General features: G+C 44.7%; 1 protein-coding gene across 3 annotated transcripts in view; it reads right to left on the bottom strand.

Annotated features, from left to right (window-relative positions):
• The window catches only part of FARP1 (FERM, ARH/RhoGEF and pleckstrin domain protein 1), a 291962-nt gene that overhangs the window by 42448 nt on the left and 231183 nt on the right, over window positions 1-18331 (bottom strand). For 2 of the 3 annotated variants that reach the window (XM_054719893.1, XM_054719892.1), the window contains exons 13-16: window positions 17633-17885; window positions 4114-4301; window positions 2228-2317; window positions 1029-1162 (exon numbers count right to left, since the gene is read on the bottom strand). In XM_054719893.1, the coding sequence (XP_054575868.1) occupies window positions 1029-1162; window positions 2228-2317; window positions 4114-4301; window positions 17633-17885 (665 nt within the window). The remainder of the gene's footprint in view (window positions 1-1028; window positions 1163-2227; window positions 2318-4113; window positions 4302-17632; window positions 17886-18331) is intronic. The other variant, XM_054719894.1, reaches the window with a different exon arrangement.

Genomic DNA, 18331 nt, shown 5'->3' with positions numbered 1-18331 from the left:
CATATAACTGTGTTAACAACCCCCAGAAGAATTTTTCTCAAAAAGGTTCTACTTGAGGTAAGGATGTCTCAGACTTTGCATTCTACAGCACATAGTCCTTCCTGCTTTTCCGCTCCACTCTCTCCTCCCAGATTAATGTTTACTTGGTTTCATAAACAGAGGTAACATTATTTATAACCAATCTGCTATTCACGGACATTTAGGTCATTTCTAATCTTTTAAAAAATTGTTCTATTGATTTTTAGACAGAGAGGAAGGGAGAGGGAGAGAGAAACATCAATGTGAGAAGGAAACATCGATTGGCTGCCTCCTGCACACCCCCCTATGGGGGATCGAGCCCACAACCTGGGCATTGAGCTCGCAACCTGGGCATCGAGCTCACAACTTGGGCATGTGCCCTGACTGGGAATCAAACCTGCAACCCTTTGGTGCATGAGATGATGCCCAACCAATTGAGCACACTGTCCAGGGCCATTTCTAATATTTTAATACTGCCATAAAGATCTTTGTCATGCCATTCCACATATTAAAATCCTTAAGATAAACTCCTAGAAATGGGATTCAAGGTGTGTGTGTATTGCATAGGACTCTGTATCTTTCAAAGCACTTTTAAACACTGTGAAATATAATACTGAAAACTGCATCATGAGATACAGTATACAGACACTTAACAACTATAAAGCAAGCACCAGCAAAGTATTACCAACACCCCTAAAAGTTTCTCCCAGAAGTAACTACTACCTTTACTTCGTGACATTCATTTAATTATCATACAAAAACATGCATTTTGAAGAATTGTAAATCAAGGGGAAAAGTTTCAGGATGAGATCTAAATACATGTAGAACCTAACTGGACACCGTTTTAAGGTTGGCTTGTCTTAAGCCAGTTTCTTGCTCTTACCTTTTCTCATGACGGCTGCTTAAAAGGAACAACATAGAAGTAACAATGGAAAGAGCAAGAGGAAAGGGGTGTGTGTGTGTGTGTGGGGGGAGGGTGGAATATAATTGTTAAACATAACTGTACTCACCACAGGGCTAGTCGTTGCTCGATTTCCTTGAGAAAATTTGTATGAAATTTGTGCAAAGGTTCAAAGTTCGGGAATATGAGACTTTTCAGTGTTTCGGGCATGGAGTCCTCCTTGCTCACTGTGCTCTGAAACCACTGGAAGAAAAGGAGGCCACACTTAGAAGTGCAGAGATGAATGAGTGTCTGCAATTCAGGAGTGATGCAGCCACCTGCGCCCGGAGCACAGGGGCTTTCCTACTGGGTTTGCAGCATCTCGGGGGCACCAGGGGCGTCCAGGTCTCACTGCTTGTCCCCTTTCATCAGATGGAATGAGAAGCACCCATCTCTTTACTCCTGCTTCCTGCGACTGGTTACCAAAAACCTGCCGAAGCCAGGACAGATCTCTGAAATGAGCAGCTCGTCAAATCAAAACCTCCATCTAGCCAGCTCACTGGGCAATCCTGGTTTATAGCACTGACCACCCCCTGGTTCAGTCCTTCAGGAACCTCCATCTCCTCTCCTTTGTAAAAATGCTGAGCACGAAGGTGGCTGAACCAGAGAGATAAAGCCGCTGCCTTCACACAATGTCAGACGTCCTGCTGAGGCGCAGGCAGGGCTGGGTCCCAGGATGTTTCCTGAGCACCGGCCAAGGCCAGTTACCACGCAGGACGCCCCGGAGGCGCACATACCCAATGATTCCGCTGACCTCCAGAAGGCCAGTTCTTGCCCCGCACCCAGGGGTCACAAAGACATCTGCAAGGCTTTACATTTGTTTCCAAGGCTGGACAGAACTGATTAAAATAATAAAAGACAGACCTCTGGCAGATTTTGCTGACATGGCTCAATTTATTACGGAAGATAAAACGAGGCTTCTATTCCCTGTGAGGTCTCCTTCAAGCAAAAAAAATAAATAGCTACATTTGACAACGGGCAAAATACGCGCCATGTTCTGCATCAGTGCACGCAGACAGTAAAATGTTTAGTTTTCATTTTCTCCACTTTAGACACATCCTGCCTCCACACTTTAAAAAAAATCACAACTATAAAACTTTTTGTAGAGCACATTCCAAATTAATTATACTATCTTAATTTCTATAATCTAGGACCAAACTCCTGGGCAGACAATCCAACATTTAATTAGATCCAGCTTCTCTCCTAAAGCTGGGTATTCATTGAGATAAATGATGTAACCTGATGCTTTAGGGGAAATGCTACACATACCGAAGTGATGACTTCAAGGTCCTTCAGATACGTTCGCTCAGTGGTGGACACTTCCTTAGCGATGAAGTACGCTTTGTCAGTTGGGAATCTCTGCCAAGTCCATAAAAAGAAACGAGACATCGTCATTTTTTAGTATAAGTCTCTAAGAATATCTTGACTATAAGCAAGTGGAACATGGCTAACTTACCATCTTTTGTTAGCTAGCATCAAGTCTAACTAAACTCTTATGTATTCTTTTTTTTGTGTGAGAGGAACTATGGCTAGTAAGAGAATGGATTTCCATGATCAGAAAACAGTCTAGGGATATATTCTCCCACGCAAATATTACCCTCAGTGAAAGGCCTCGAATGAGTAGGTTAGCCGCCAAGGAGGACTATTCGTTCAAAATTGGACACCTGAAAAGCTAATTAATTAGTAAAATGGCAAAGTGATGCAATCTTCAAGGAAATAAACGAAACAGAAACCACAATGGCCTTGGTCCTGGGTGCCGTGGCCGGTGGGGCTGGTGTACAGAAAACAGAAGCCACGTTGTTCGTGGGCCTGCAAAGCGTGGCTGAGACAAAGGGACAAGGGTGCGAGCAGCTGGGGACGCCAGTGTGACTCCATTCTCTGGAACCCGCCGGTCAGGTGGGCCGCGGCACCACTCTAGAGCAGGCCCGTCAGTGGCTTTACTTTCTCTTAATTTATTTTTAAAAATTGACTAGAGAGACAGAGACAGAGAGAGGGATTTGTTGTTGCTCTTATTTATGCATCCATTGGTTGGTTCTTGATGTGCCCTGACCGGGGCCCGAACCCACAACCTTGGCGTATTGAGATGACACTCTCACCCAGTGGTCAGCCGCGGTTTGCCGCTCCGTTGACTGATGAGTTTGCCGACCACTGCTCTAACCAATTCGGCCAGAGTGTATTTTCTCTTTAAACAATAAGTAAAAAGAAATCCCTTGGTGTTAGCCACCTGGCTTGCTTCCCACAGGAGCCCACCCAGGATATGCAAGAAAGCACGAAGGCAGAGACTTGAACAGACACTGGCCCGCCATGTTCCCAGCAGCATTGTTTGCAGTTGGGAAACCACCCAACTATCCATCAACACATGAATGGACACACAAAACGTGGTACATCCATGCACTGGAATATTACTCAACCTTAAAAATGAAGAAAATTGCAATACGTGCTACAACATGGATGAACCTTGAGGATATTCCGCTGAGTGAAATTAACCAACCACAAAGGGGTAAGAACTGTAGGATTCCACTTAGTATATGAGGTTCCTAGAGTAGTGAAATCCATAGAGACAGAAAGTAGAATAGTGGTTTCTGGGGGCTGGGGGTGGAGAATTATTGTTCAATGGGTACAGAGTTACAGTACAAAGTTATGATGACAAAGTTCTGGAAATAAATAGTGATGATGGCTATACAATAATGCAAGTGTTACTTAATGTCACCCTAGCCGGTTTGGCTCAGTGGATAGAGCATCGGCCTGCAGACTAGAGGTTCCCAAGTTCAATTCTGGTGAAGCGAGGTTGCAGGCTCTGGCCCTGGTCAGGGCGTGAGCAGGAGGCAGCCAAACAATGTTTCTCTCCATCTCTCCCTTCCACACTCTCTAAAAACTTAATGCGCAAACTTAATGTGCTTCATTATTTTCTACTCTTTTTTCTAAGTGGCAGCTGCCTTAATTGCGATCATAATAATATGAGTAATTCAATGGAGCCTCAGTTATGTGATCGATATAATAATATCTCGGGTAAGGATTAACAAAATAAAAACATTAAAAAATATACTTCATGTCACTGAACTCTAACCTTAAAAATGGCGAAATGGCCAGTTTTACTTTATGTATACCACTACACTTTCAAAAAAGAACATGCTCGCATGCACGAACCCCCACACCTTTCTCCGGCCTTCCTCCTCGTCGTCGGTCCGTGGGCATGGCTGGTCATTCAGCAGCGGGCTGACCAGGGGAGAGGCCTGCTTGGTGTCGGGGCTCAGGTTGGGAGACAAGATCACGTTGGCGGGTACAGCTCCTCCCTGCGAGTTGATGGACAGCTCTGAAAGGTGAGGGCTACCAGTCAGGGAGCCTGTTTGGGGATGAGAAGTATTAAAAAAAAAAAAAAAGTAATTCCTCTGGGACCTGATTTCTACTTATAACCTCACCTTTTCAAATCTTTAGAACCTTGACTACTCAATGGTAAACTTCATGGCTTCATTACTTTCTACTTTTTTTTTTCTAAGTGGCAGCTGCCTTAACAGAGATAGCATAGTATGAGTAATTCAATGGAGCCTCCGTTATGTAATTAATGATAAGGTAGAGAACTCTGCTTAGAGAATCACAACAGTTTAAAAACATAGTGTATCCCCACATAGAATCATCTCCTAACTATCGCCTTAGCTTCTAAGAATTACTCAAGAAAGACAGCGTCTACATTACAAGGAGACGTGGGAAATGACTAGGTGATAGAGCTATGCTAATAGGAGACGAGACGACTGGAGCAGCGAGGACAGACTACAACTCATAACAACGGGCCACCACTAAAGAAAGGTAAAGCAGCTACCTCCCCAGTCGACAGAGAACAGAAACAAGCTCGGTATACCTGGTGATGTCACTCCATGTCTCTCTCACTGTTTGGGACAGAAACACTAGCATCACATTTACACGCAAAGGTGGTCATTTGAAAATGCAAAGCTGGAGGTCATTACATTATCCCAAGACCCTTTTATAAGTCAAAAAGTGACAGGTGATTAATTATTCCTCTGAAAAGGATGCCATATTAAACAATACGGAAATGTGTAATTATCCATTGAGAGTCAGCCAAAGGAGATGATGCGTACATGAAACTCTTTGCCAACAGAATCTTGCAATGATCAATCCCTCAGACCATGGAAGCTAAACAGGATGTTTCACACATACCTCTAACCTCAGGGTTCTTACCTAATGTGGATTTGCTAGAACTAGTATTAGGGCAAACAGGGTTAACGCAGCCAGCAGTCTTGCCTGTTACCATTATAAGGAAAGACAATGTAAATGATTTCTCCATTTCCCAATATGTAGTTTCAGTTCATTGTTACTCCTCACACTATCAAGGATCTTGAAGAAAAAGGTGAAGTGCCATTTTCTGGGCGTAATTCCCCTCCCCCCAGTGTTGTTGTTTTTTTTACATCTATCCTCTCCCTCTGGATTGTCATATCCATTTTGAAGTTATAAGATAGGACAGGCTAGAATGAAACAGGGTAGTGAACTTGATCCCAGTCTGAGCCAACCATGGAGAAACCACCACCAGCCCCCACCCAGGCCCGGGTCGATCAGCTAGCTGTGTCACCGACAGATGGGTGAGAAGCCACCACACCCAGAAAAACAAAAGCATGCATCCTGCCCACTGGCTACTGGTCAGTACAATGCTCTTTGAAGAACAAGATTAGGAAATGTGAGGAAAAGGCAGAATCAGGAAGTTCACATTGAAAAACCCCTGCATTTAAATCCTTGCATTTTATTATGCAATCATTGAAATGAAGTCCCTGGTGTTAGACAAAGACCCAGTTACCCCACACACCACCAGACCCAGTGAAACCCGGAGAAAAAAGGCCAGAAATTGCTTCACAAATGCCAATTTTATTGACACCAGTGCACAACTGAATACAATGATTTAGAAAGAATTGGAACTCGTGAAATAGAAATAGTGACAACAATGAGAACTGCAATTGTTTCACGGTACTACACTATTTTTTTTTTCTTAAATCACAAAAATTAAAATGTTATCACTACAAATAGGAATTAGAAAAGAGAAATTCTGGCAGTCTGTCTGGAGATCAAAACAGTTCATGCATTTGTGAGTTGCTGTTTGCGAGTCACGCTTTTTTGTCCACCAGCCATCTGGTAGAACTCGGGGGCTTACCTTCAGCTCTCACGCTGTGCGTGAGATCAGGTGAGGCAGTTATAAGTGAGAACGTGCTGGGCTTTGCATTTGCAGGGGCGTGGAACAGAGAAAGCATTCCCCTTGTCATTGAAAGAGTTGGAGCCAAGAAGAAAAAGCAGTTAGAAGGCTAGCTTGAAGAGGAGGGGGGTGGGGGTGGGGAAACAGTACCAATTAGGCCCTGGACAGCATCCAGCAGCAGATAAAAGACCCAGCGCCACATTGTGAGGGAGAAAATAAGGGTGATCACGCTCAAGTACAAGCACTTCCACTCTCCAAAGGTCAAAAGCTGTCACCCTGGTGCATCCCCCTGGGACACCGCTATTCAGCGGACTGAGCAGCTGGAAGCATGAGCGAACAGACTAGGGCTTCAGGAGAGACGCCACCCTGTCAAGAAGGCAGGACCCATTTCAAAGACAGCCGTCTAGGCGAATTCCCAAGGGACCACATCGGAGCCAGGGCTCAGAAAACGACACTGAACACAAACGTCACAACAGCCCGTGTTCCTAGGTTGAGTAGGGGACAGCCCCAGGTCAGGCCCAGGTTGTTGGGGGAAAGCTTGCCTCATTCACTCAAATAGCCCCAAGATACGGGTAACCACTGACTGAATTAGAGTGGCCCATTTCCACTTCTGGAGCAGCTACTCCAACTGGTTTGTTGGGGCCTAAGAAAGGCAGGGTGATGAGTGTAAACGGTTAGACCAACAAGTCAGCGAGTATAAAGGCCTGTTCTAGGAATCAGGGAAAGGCCTAAAGCTCTCAAGTGCGATTTTGCTCATTTGAGCTGCATCCTTGGAGAAGAATCTACTCGAGGCTTTGGAAATGTATAGGTGACATGGTCCAAACAAAAATGTGTAACTCATTTACCATTCAGCAACCAATGAAGTAGAATGACGAGGGTATTCAGTAGAATTTGGCAGCTTAATGAGTCATTGAAATTCTCTTTTGACTTGGCACCAACGTGTGATAAACACGGTGCAAATCGGTGCTCACACTGGGCCCGTCTTCGGTCAAGAGGAAAGAGCTGAGTCTAAGGTGACAGCTATTAGACCTACAGGTAAGCAATTTTCATTGAAGTAGCCCATTTTCCAAAGCAAGCAAACAAACACAGTTGTGTGGTTAGGTAAAATGAGTCCGCTAGACGTACACAGCCTGTTCCCATCATGCAGCCTGCCTCCGCTTTGAAGGCACAGCCCTGGGCAAAGAGAAATTGTGACTGACAGTCCATTGCTACTCTGCGAACTTATTAACGCCTGGGAATTGTCATTTTTCCCTCTGTGACAAATTGACAACAAAGGAATTTCTTTCAGCAAGGGCCTCTGGGTAAATAATGTGGGGGGGGACCTTTCCAGAAAGCACCTGGGTATTAAGGCAATAGGTGAAAAGAAGTTTGAAGAGATTAGAAAAAGGTCAGTTGCATCCTGAAAGTATGGAAGCTTCTGATTCTTTTTACAAACTATATTTCCTATTTCTAGAAATTGCCCGGCATTTTTTTAAGCATTCGGTTATATTTTCAGTTAATAGCTCTCAAATCCTTCACCTCTTCGATAATGATTTACACCCTCTCCCCCCCCCCCCGCCCCCCAGCTCTCCTGGCCCTGTCCCATGTCCTCCTCCCTGCCATTCATCTGTATCACGAGGGCTGAGTGTCTGTCACCCCAGGAACTAGAAATGCCTTCATGCATATTGCTCTCCAGGGAAGCATTTCTGGTAAATACTTTCTAAAATTCTTCTAAATGCACACATTCTCATGGCACAAACAATGAGAACTTCAAATGAGCACTGCTATACTTATGGATTTCCATTTACCACCCAGCCCAGAAACTGGCTTCGCTTCTCCATCTTTTTAAAGTGAAACACATTCATCATTCTGCTCTCCTGTCTGCTCTGGGGAAGCTGACGCTGCGGCATTACCCAGGACTGCAGCCTCCCCGGACCAGCTCCTCATCAGTGACAAAGAACAGCGGGAACAGTTTCTGATCAGCAAGCCAAGGCCCACCCGGGTTCCCACTGTGGGATCAGGCACAAGCTGCCTAGGCCCACCCACTGCCTCCAACTGTATTCAAGGCTTCAGAACAAACTCACACAAGTCTGGGAAGAGGGCATTTTCTAGTTCTTAACTACACCTAATGCAGTGTGTGAAACTGGCCAATAAACTGGTAATCTCCGTTTTTTTAAATGGGATAAGTGTCATTTTTCCTGTTAAGGGAGGACACTGGAAAACCTGACAATAATTTTAAAAATAATAATCCACAGGTTTGTTAAACAATATTTAAATATTTGAGAATGAGAATATTGAAGAAAATAGGAATACTGATTGCTTTCTCAAGTCCTCTTTTGAAATATTTTAAAAGTATAACGATTTTAAAAGTATCTATGCTGATTCTTCAATATTCCCTCAAATAAATACCTTTATTTGGCAAGCTTTTAGATTCCACTCACCTCTCATGATTTGTTTCCTGTTACTTGGCCCCAAAATAGATGAGATTTTCTCTCTATATACCCAGAATATGCTCCAAAGGCACATACAGGAAATGCAGGTGGAAGTTTTCATCTATTTTTTTTTTAAAGGCTCTTTTTAAATTATAATCTCCCTCTAAAAGAAAATACAATGAACTCTCTCTGGAGACTGTCTGCATTTGAAAGCCAGTGATCAAAGAAAGGTCAGTATTGTGTTGAATAATGGGTCGTCTCTAGAATGGGCAGGATTCACTCTAGTCTGATAACTAAGCTGGGTCCCACCCCAATGGAATATGTGAAAAAATCTGACCAAGTTTTAGTGACATGATAAGGTTCCATAAGAAAAACCAGGGTATAGGATTACCAATCACAGTGGTAGTGTCCTCCTCCTGATAATTTCGGCTGTTGAGGGTAACGTCTATGTGCTTTTCAGACCAAGTTCCTTTAAGAAAAGTTTTACAAGCAGCTAAACATCACCTTCGCCATTCATCAAGCAATTCAGAAAAGCAACAGTGGTGCAACTGGCGGAAAAATAAAGAGAGCAATGCTACCACTGGAAACAGGACAGCAGGTGCACTAGCTTGTTCTTAGGGATGGGGAAGAGACAAAGGAGAATTCTCCTTGGTGGGAACGTGGGGGTGGCAGTGTTCGGACTGGGGAACATGGTGCTTCGTACCAATGAAAAATACCATCTTGTACTCAGGACAAAGCTTCAGGCATCAGTGGGAAAGAACAGTTACAATTGACAGTGTTTACAGCGAGATACCTGTTAGGACAAGTAAAAGCCTCTTCAGTTCAGATTAACAAGAAATATTAATATCGTGCATACACTGTTACATGAGTTTGGCCTTCCATGCTTAAAGAACCACCAAGCGCACTGTTAACTGAGAGGCCAGCAACCTCCCCAGGAGTGTAGATCCATGCTTTATCGAGACAGTGCACCCTTAGGCCATGGGGAGAAGACGAAACCAGACAGTATCTGTGAGAGCCTACATTTGGGGTACATTTCAGAACTAAACACAGCATATTGGCCATTGAGAAGCCAACTGGGGCTGAGCTCAGTGAGGTCTTCTCTACATTCCCACCTACCTCCTCCCCACCCCCCGCAACCAAAGCAAACACACAACTAAGTTCTGTTATAGACATGAACCATGTCAACTTCTCTATTCCCATTTGAGTGGCGGTTCCATTCAAAGTCCGAAGCCCATCTTTGGCTAAGCTGTCTGAGCTCCCCTATGCAGGCTGCGGTCACAGATGCTCTCTGTTTCCTTGGGCCCTCTCCCCCATCCACAGTGATTCTGCTCACTTCCAAAGGCTCCCTGCCCCTGTGCACTCACGGTACAAAGTTCAGGCTCATCAGCAGGTGAAATCAGAAAAGTGAAGTCTCTTCACCTTCCGCTCCCCTGCGCTTAGTGAAAGATGGCACCCGCAGGCCCACCAGCCTGAGTCAGTGCTAAAGCTTGCTGTTGAGTGAACAGGATCACTAGAGGAAACAGGTATTCCAAATACAAATTGGTATTCAGCAGTGGAAAAACAAAGCAAAAAAAACAAAAAGACATCAGACAGTGCTCCAATAATGCAGGGAACAGAAGGCATACCATGCTTTGAGGATAAAGACAGAATGTCGAAAAAAAGCGTCCTCTCTTAGATAGGTACATGCTGACAAAACAGTGCATACAATGGTACAACAGAAAAATGTCTCAAATTTATTAAACAAATGACAAAAATGAGAATGAAGTCCCCAGCCTTTTCTATTTTAAAATTAATTTGGTGTATTAGAAAATTTTAATAAAATATTTCATCTCTAGTATTAAATATACACACAGAGAGAACAGAAGGGAGTTGGATTAATAATATAGCCCAAGCTTGTGAGATGTGGTTAGTTAGGTTTTCGTGGCAACTTTCCAGGCAGAAAGGGGGTGAGCGTAAGGGATGGAACCCATCCGTCATTTAGGTGCATGGAGAGAGAGCAGCAGATGCGTGTTCTTGACTAAGGAAAACCTATCATCTTTGGTCTTTCTACATTCCACTGCAGGCAGAGTTGACACATGATTTAATTCTTACAAAGGAACTTTGAGGCCCAGGAAAGAGCAGTTGTTGGCCCAGTTTCATGAGCCAGAAAGCCCATCCATGAGTAATGACAGGCCTATCTCCACACCATCGCAGGCTCCAAAATGGCCCTTCCACTGTGTCCTGGTTGAGAGCCAGTTAAGAACCCAAATTTATAATAAAGCAGGAGCATGGTGTCCACATACCCCAGGATCACCTCCACCTCCAATTCATGTTTTTTGCTACACACACACACACACACACACACACACACACACACATTTTTCCTTCCTTCCTTAGTGCCCTTGGTTTGTGCTGCATTTCGCAGTGATTTCTACTCTTCAATATTCTGAAATCGTTGCACCTGGCCCAGGAGCAAGCTCAAGTATCTTCCAGTACCACTTCCATGATTGCATGAAAGCATCAGCCTTGCAGATATCCCATGTCAACAGCTGATTTTTAATCCTCTCTGCTTTCTAATATAAAACCACCCCAAGACATATCAGAGTAACCTGATCTGGAACCCACATGAAGACACAAACGAGCTACCTTCCACTGCAAGTTATAACCAAACTAGAGGCCTGGTGCACAAAATTTGTGCACGGGTGGGGTCCATAGGCCTGGCCAGCAATCAGGGCCAATTGGGGCCTTCCGGCTGCCGACTGAGGCCTGCCGGATGGGGGGAGGGACCACAGGAGATTGGCTGGCTGCAGGGAGGGACCAGGGAAGGTTGGCCGGCCATGGGAGGTTGGCTGTGGGAGCACACTGACCACCAGGGGGAAGCTCCTGCATTGAGCATCTGCCCCCTGGTGGTCAGTGCACGTCATAGCGACCGGGCGTTCCAGTCATTCTGGCGTTCCGGTCACTTAGGCTTTTATATATATAGATGCCAGAGGCCAAGAAGATCCTGAAGGCAGTTTCTAGACTAAGCTGCGGATCTGCGTCATTCAGTCAATTCACAGTGAGATGATCTGAACAAATCAGAAGCTATTCAATCTGTAAAGCTTTCAGGGAAAGATTTCCTCATTCTTCCCTAGCTTCCACCAGGGTGTCTACTTGCTCTCACTAGAAAAGAAAAAAAATGTTACTTGTGCTGTAAGTTTCTTCCATGATTTTTGCAGCTAAATGCTGTTTTATGAAGAACATTTTTTCAAAAGAAAAAAAGACTCTACCCACCTCCTCCCCAATATTTACAGGGTATACAAATCAGCATGTGCAACTTTTCTTCACAGGGGAAATACTTGAAAATCTCTAGGTTACAACCCAAGAAAACACTAAGTAGCTCTTTTTTAGTGTGCATCTAAACAGGTGGCAACCAGGCCACTTTGGAGCTTTGATGCCTGCAACACTAGGCCAAATCATCATGCACATATATATTTTTTGCTTTCACTATTATTATTTTTTTAATAACAAGAAAACTACTATATTAAATGGCATGCTTATTTTGATCTAAAAGTCATGGCTATGTTTTAAATACCAGCAACCAGTGTTAGAGGTATGCACACATGTACACTAGAGACCCTGTTTTCCTGTATTAAGTTTCACTCAACTAAACAGAAACAGATGGGATTAAACTAACAAGGAAAACACAGCACCAGTAAATTCTTTAATGTCGCCAGAGTCAAGTTCCTTAATCACTTACTGCTGGTAGAAGGCCACTCACCAGTACCTTCCTGCCATCGGATCTTATGGATTTGGCTAACGTGGCTGAATGTCAACCCCATCAGAGAGCTACCTGCAATGGATTACTTTATCATGTCCACCTCTTTCAGGTTCAAGGAGACTTGCTCTATTGCACAGAATGACTCTTTTTTCAGTTTGATTTGTAAAATCTGCAGAAATTAAAACAGACTCAACTAGAAGTAGGCCAGCCTTAGGGTAACTGAGCTCAACACTGTCAGAAGAGGGATGTTTATACACAACAGAGAAGATCTAAGAGCCTTTCCTGGGAAGGCAACTCTGAGATCTCGTAAATCCTGGCTAACAAGAATAAGGGCCTAGGCAGAGAAGGGTGATGGAGATAGAAGCAAATCAGCTCAAAATAAACCTAACGATGAAGGGGGCCCCAGATTTCTTAATTTAAGGGTGGGCCTACCGGTAGCCCAATTACTCACTAATGGCTACAACTGCACCAAACCCAATCTGTGTTGAAATATGGAATAACATGTTAAGTGGGAAAAAGTTGATTAAAAGCATGTGAACACTGATGTTATAGATATGTGCATTCCCAACGTTTTAAATACAAGTTAAAAGGACAGTTTACTATTTTAATCTTTTTCTTCTTTCAGAAACTGCTTGGCAGCCTCAATCAAAATGAATCCAGGGCTAATAATGCAAGTTGAGTGTCTGACTCAGTTGAGGACAGCTTGGATTTTGTACACTGGGTGGAAATTTCATGAGACTCATGCTGTATTTTAGTTTTGCAGGCCTAGCTATTTTTAGCATTGTGTGGCTTGAATCTTCAAAGAAGTTCTTGAGAATAAAATTGGAGTTATTCACATTTTAAGTGCAGGCCACATGGCACAATTTGGTGAGATAAATCTGTGAGAAATTCCCAAATATGAATCACATATGTGGGGAAGAATCTGGCCCACAGACTTCCTTTAATTAAATGCCTGTCTAATAAAATATCGGCAATGGAATACAGATGACTGTTAAAAGGAGCTGGAGCAAGTCATTTTAAATTCTGGAACTCATTAAATGCATTTCTCCATGCTAAGATGATTTCTTGCATTTTTATTTGGCCCTGAACAAGCAGCAACAAAACCAACCACAAAAGGGTCTACAATTTACATACTTTGAAATACTATCTAACCGAAGATATTTATACAAGGAGGCCCTGGAGTAGGCCTGAGTGGCTTGGGGATTTCTGTTTCTACCAATGGTTTGTCTCCCAGTCAAGGTCTTAACGATATCATTTCATAGAGTAGCCCTTATGTGAAGACCTGGGTTCCCTGCTGATTCAGGAGACCTCTTCACTATATGTTGTCTTGGAAAACCCTCTGGAAATCTGAAAGAATCCACAGGCTTCTAATCTGTTGTCTATTCTTCACACTCAAGCCCCTCTCTGATCTTCCCCGACTCTTACTTCAACTTTATGCCTGTGCACACCTCCGTAAGCCACACAGTGAGATTCCAGAGGCCAGGGAAAGAGTTGCGAAAAGGTCAGGGCATGGAAGGTGAGATGGTGGAGGCAGTTGGCTTTCCTCGATCTATGCACAGTGAGAAACCACGTCACCTCTACAAACTGGCTCTATCAGGCTCAAAGAATGACGACGTTTACTCTCCCACCAATGCTTGGAATCAATTCGTGCAGGGCCAGCTCCTCCAGAGGCAATTAGTGAATATTCCCAGCACTTCAGGGTATGTGGCTTTTGAACAAACTACACTCCCTCCCTTTTAAGCACCATTAATCACACCAGGATTGTTGCTTTCATAAATACTGGCCAAGAGGCCGGAATTGAGTTGCTTGGCTGGTACCAAACCAACACAAGGAAAATTCTACGAACAGCCCCGAAAGTGGACAATCCATTCAGTATAGAACTGAGTATTCCACTGTTGATCAGCTGCTTTTAAACTCACTTCTTTAGGAAAAAGCAAGACAAATTATTGGAGCCTGTTTTGCCTTGGAGGTTTACATTTGATGATTAACATCACAGGCTGGGTAAGTTAATATTATTACTCATTCACATTTCATTATCAGACTGCTGTGTAATTAGAGGTAAAGAGAAAACTCATTTGAACAAATCACATTCACAAATAAACGACAGGATTGCAAATGTGACCCTGTGTAACTCACATTTGATTAGATTTTTATACAGTAAATTGACATCTTTTTCTAAGTCTAAAACAGAATATGCAAAAACATGTCATAACTGCAAAAATCCCATGATATAAAAAGCAGTAGTCCTTCCTACCTAGTACGAACTATAATTGCCTAAGTCTACATGATTCCTGGTCTCTATATGACTTTATTTATTAATCCATACGAGATTCTCAAAAATTAAAAATATTGACTCACAGAGGTCCTACTGCATGAAGCGGTCACTTAAAGTAAAAAGCTGAAGTCTAGGAACAGGGTTCTAGCTTTGTCACTCACTAGCTGTATGACCAGGTGAAGTCTCCTAACTTGGTCAGAACAAGGTTTCTCATCCAGAAAATGAAGGTCTGCCCTAGGTGATCTCTAAGGTCCCTTCCAGTTTTAAAATTCCGTGACTCTGTTAGGTATATAAAGCTAAAGTAAGACATAAAAAGACTACTTCAATGAACATCTTTCAAACTATCCAATAATCAATTTGATTCATCAATCATGCACTGAATCAAATGATTCGGAGGTTAAAACAAAAGTTTGTATACGAATGAATTAAGTTCTCAGAATCCTTAAAACCAGCTTCTTGACATTCAGGTGGACAGATAATCACTGTGAACCGCAAAGTCAGGCAATCCTTCTACTGGTGGTATGCTGCTGCCAAATTCTACTCAGTTTCCCAAACAGGCTCAGCCTCTTCTCTGTGAGAGTCACATAATGAGTTTAGCAAGGCCACTGGCATGGTGGCACATCAGGGACTTAGCATTCTAAAACTCTCTTCAATAATTCTGTAGTTACTTAGGATCTAAAAATTTGATTCTACAATTCATTTTTATAGAAAAATACCAAAGACTGAAAAGTACTAAAGAACAGGCATTTAAAAAAAAAAATTCATTTGTGATACTCTTCTTACTCTGCAAGCAAGCTCAAAATTCAGCTCATCTTTTAAACTAGATTCTAGAAGGCAATTGTAACTGGCTGAAAAGTGACCCTTGGCTACCTAGGAGAACCATCTGGGGGCTCAAGTGGCCCTCCAGACCAATGAAATAAAAATGTCTAGGGTCAGGGCCCAGGCATCACTAATTTTAAAATATGCAGCTAAGGCTGAGAAATAATGCAAGTTAAAACCAGGCTCTCCTATCTAAAATGCAGGTATGCTAGCAAAAGGCACTGGCTTAGGGGGACGGGCAAGATTTAAAAAGAAATCAGACTTCTCACAGGGAAACATCAGGAGTCACTTCCCAAGACACTCACTATTCACAAGAGTGAATAGTTCAGAACGTGTGTAAGAACCAACGGCATCAAAACCAAGGACAACGATACTGGGAAACGCTCCTTCTCTGTGTTGTGCACACGGCAAAGGCAGGCATCCCGTTTGCTCACCGCCTGGCGACAAGTGCCCATTGCAAGGCTTCACTTTCCCCTGCATCGTCACTCAACAGCATTTCTATGTTTCACCAAGAGATTCCGACGGCCAGAGTTACAGCTTCTTAAAACATAACTATTTGACCCACCAACGCAAATCCAAATCAAAACAACAACCCCATGTAAATGATAGTTTCTGAGGATTTGACAACCTTTATATCATTTTATATGAAGTCTAGAAAGAACAAATAACTCCAAATTCTTCCCATTAAAATATTCATTACTCTTGACTAAGATTTCACCAACACTTCATCTCAACTAACAATCGACTTACATTTGGCCTCGAGTTTTGTCAATTCCTGACTTTGGGAGGCACCGAAAAGCAGCCCTCCTTTTAAAGAAGGGAGGGGGGGGGAGTAAAAACCAACACCTTTCTGGATCTCGAGGACACTCCGAAAACAGAAGGATGATCTGCACACAAAATCAAACATATACAGAAAATGTCCACATAAACACCACACACCATATGCGCGATCAGCTTCCTACGGAGTATTTCTTTCTAGCCTTCAACCAGAAAGATCGACAAGCTCCTGGTTACTTGTCATTATGACCTGCTATTGATCTTGTTCGCCTTTTTGGGAAAGCAAGCCACGGTGTGAAGTTTTGTCTTTCTGAAAGATTTTAGAAGTCAGGGGTGCCCTATCCAAGCATGTGCCTGTCCAGAACTTCCTCGAACCAATGTTGATCACGAATTAACGAGTCACTAGAACAGACGGTCTGCATGAAACCCTTGGCCTCATGACTCCCCGGCTCACAACGCTTAAAAACGCGTGCCTTCTGGTCTCCTCACTCATCCTCCTCTTGCTCCTCGCTCAAATGCAGGCCACCCACGGACTTCTTACTTCTCCGCATGGAAGGGGAGCTCAGCGCCGCGGCGTTACCAAACACCAGGGGCTGGCTCCAAGGGCCCACCGATTCCGAGTCTGAATCGCTGGATTCAGTCCCACTGCTGGTGGAGCCCTCCGTCACCTGCAGGGGTGCCAGGTGGTCTGCCACGCCACTGGCACACCCCGGCTGCACCACGGGGACCTTGGAGGCGGGACCCAGGAGAGGTGTCCCATTAGCCAGCATTCTACCTTCTGAACCAGCCAGGCTGGCCGGCTCTCCCTTCCCATGGCCGTCAAGCCTGTCCAGGGCCTCTGGGATGGATGCCACCTGGCTCAGGATGAGTGGGTTTGTCTCTGACTTGTTATATCTACTGGGAAGGTTGCGTAAGTATGGCCTCTGTGAGACGGGGGAACAGTTTTCATGACGAGGACCCTGGCTCGGCGGAGCATCTTCTCCCATACTTCCCTCTCCAGGGCCATGCCCGTTTTCGGAAACATAGCCTTGAGACCCAGTCCTGTCCCAACTCAGATTTGGACTTGAACTTCTGCTGCTGGGAGACAATGGCGTGGCCAGGGGACTGCGGCCGCTGCAGCCCCTGAACATCTCATCTATCAGGGAGCTATGCCTTGGGAGTCTGGGGCTCCCACTCACATCAAAGGTTATGTCTGCTGAATCGTCATCCAGGAATTCTCTGGAAGGAGGCCGGGAGGACTTCACCGAGTGAGGGGAAGCCCTGCCCCTAGCTTCTACGCGCCTCTCGTCCCCAGAGAGCAGATAAACACCACTGGTCAAATCACCCTCATAATTGTCATTTGTTTGGGACCGTGACTGGGACGTTTGTTCCCTGAGCAGATCGTATTCGCTATCTACATCACTGCAGTCAATGAAAGGAATAGAAGTGCTGCTGCCTCTGGCAGCCCTGGATGCTGGACCTGTGCTTGGCTGCGGGGGCTGAGGTTTACTCTGCTGGGTCCTATCCTTAGCGACCTCCTCCTCTTCCTCCGCCGCCGCCGCCTCCACGGCGCCATCGGCCCGCTTGTTACCCGCTGGGCTCCTCTGCAGAGCGGGGCTTTGGCGCGGCCCGCACTCGTCGGCGGAAACTTTCCGTTCCTTTGCTTGCTGGCAGCTCTGGCCACCTGGGGATTCGGCACCTTCACCAGGAGTGAGGCTGGCCCTCTGCTGAGCCTGGGGAGGGGGGTGTCGGGGGGAGAGGATAAGGGTGAGGGGATGGAAGAGAAAAGGCAGACGGTTACACCAGAGCTGGGGAGAAAGAGATTCAGTCCTTGCTTAATTGTATCTCCATAAGCTTTGAGCAGCCCGCAAGTATCGCCCAATAAAGGCCGCCTCCAGGGTGTTAGGACAGAGGTCTGACAAGCAGCGGGCACACCTGCGTGCCTTTGTCAGCATCCAGGAAGTTCTTTCCGAGTGTGGGAGCTGACAACGCGGGGTGCCCAGCAGCACGAGGTGGGCAGCGTCTCTGCTCTCTGGGACTCCCCAGTCCCAAATTACCTGTGGGAAAAGGAGCCCCCCAGGCCATAGGGGTGTCTCGAGAAGTGAGATCCGGGACAGGAAGGAAACCCTTCGTGGACCCCAGGAGGGAGCTGACACGGATTTCAGACAAATGACAAAAA

Source organism: Eptesicus fuscus, chromosome 8, assembly GCF_027574615.1.
Source record: "Eptesicus fuscus isolate TK198812 chromosome 8, DD_ASM_mEF_20220401, whole genome shotgun sequence".
Lineage (NCBI taxonomy): Eukaryota > Metazoa > Chordata > Mammalia > Chiroptera > Vespertilionidae > Eptesicus > Eptesicus fuscus.
Note: the sequence above shows the minus strand (reverse complement) of the source record. Positions and strands in the feature narration are given on the sequence as shown.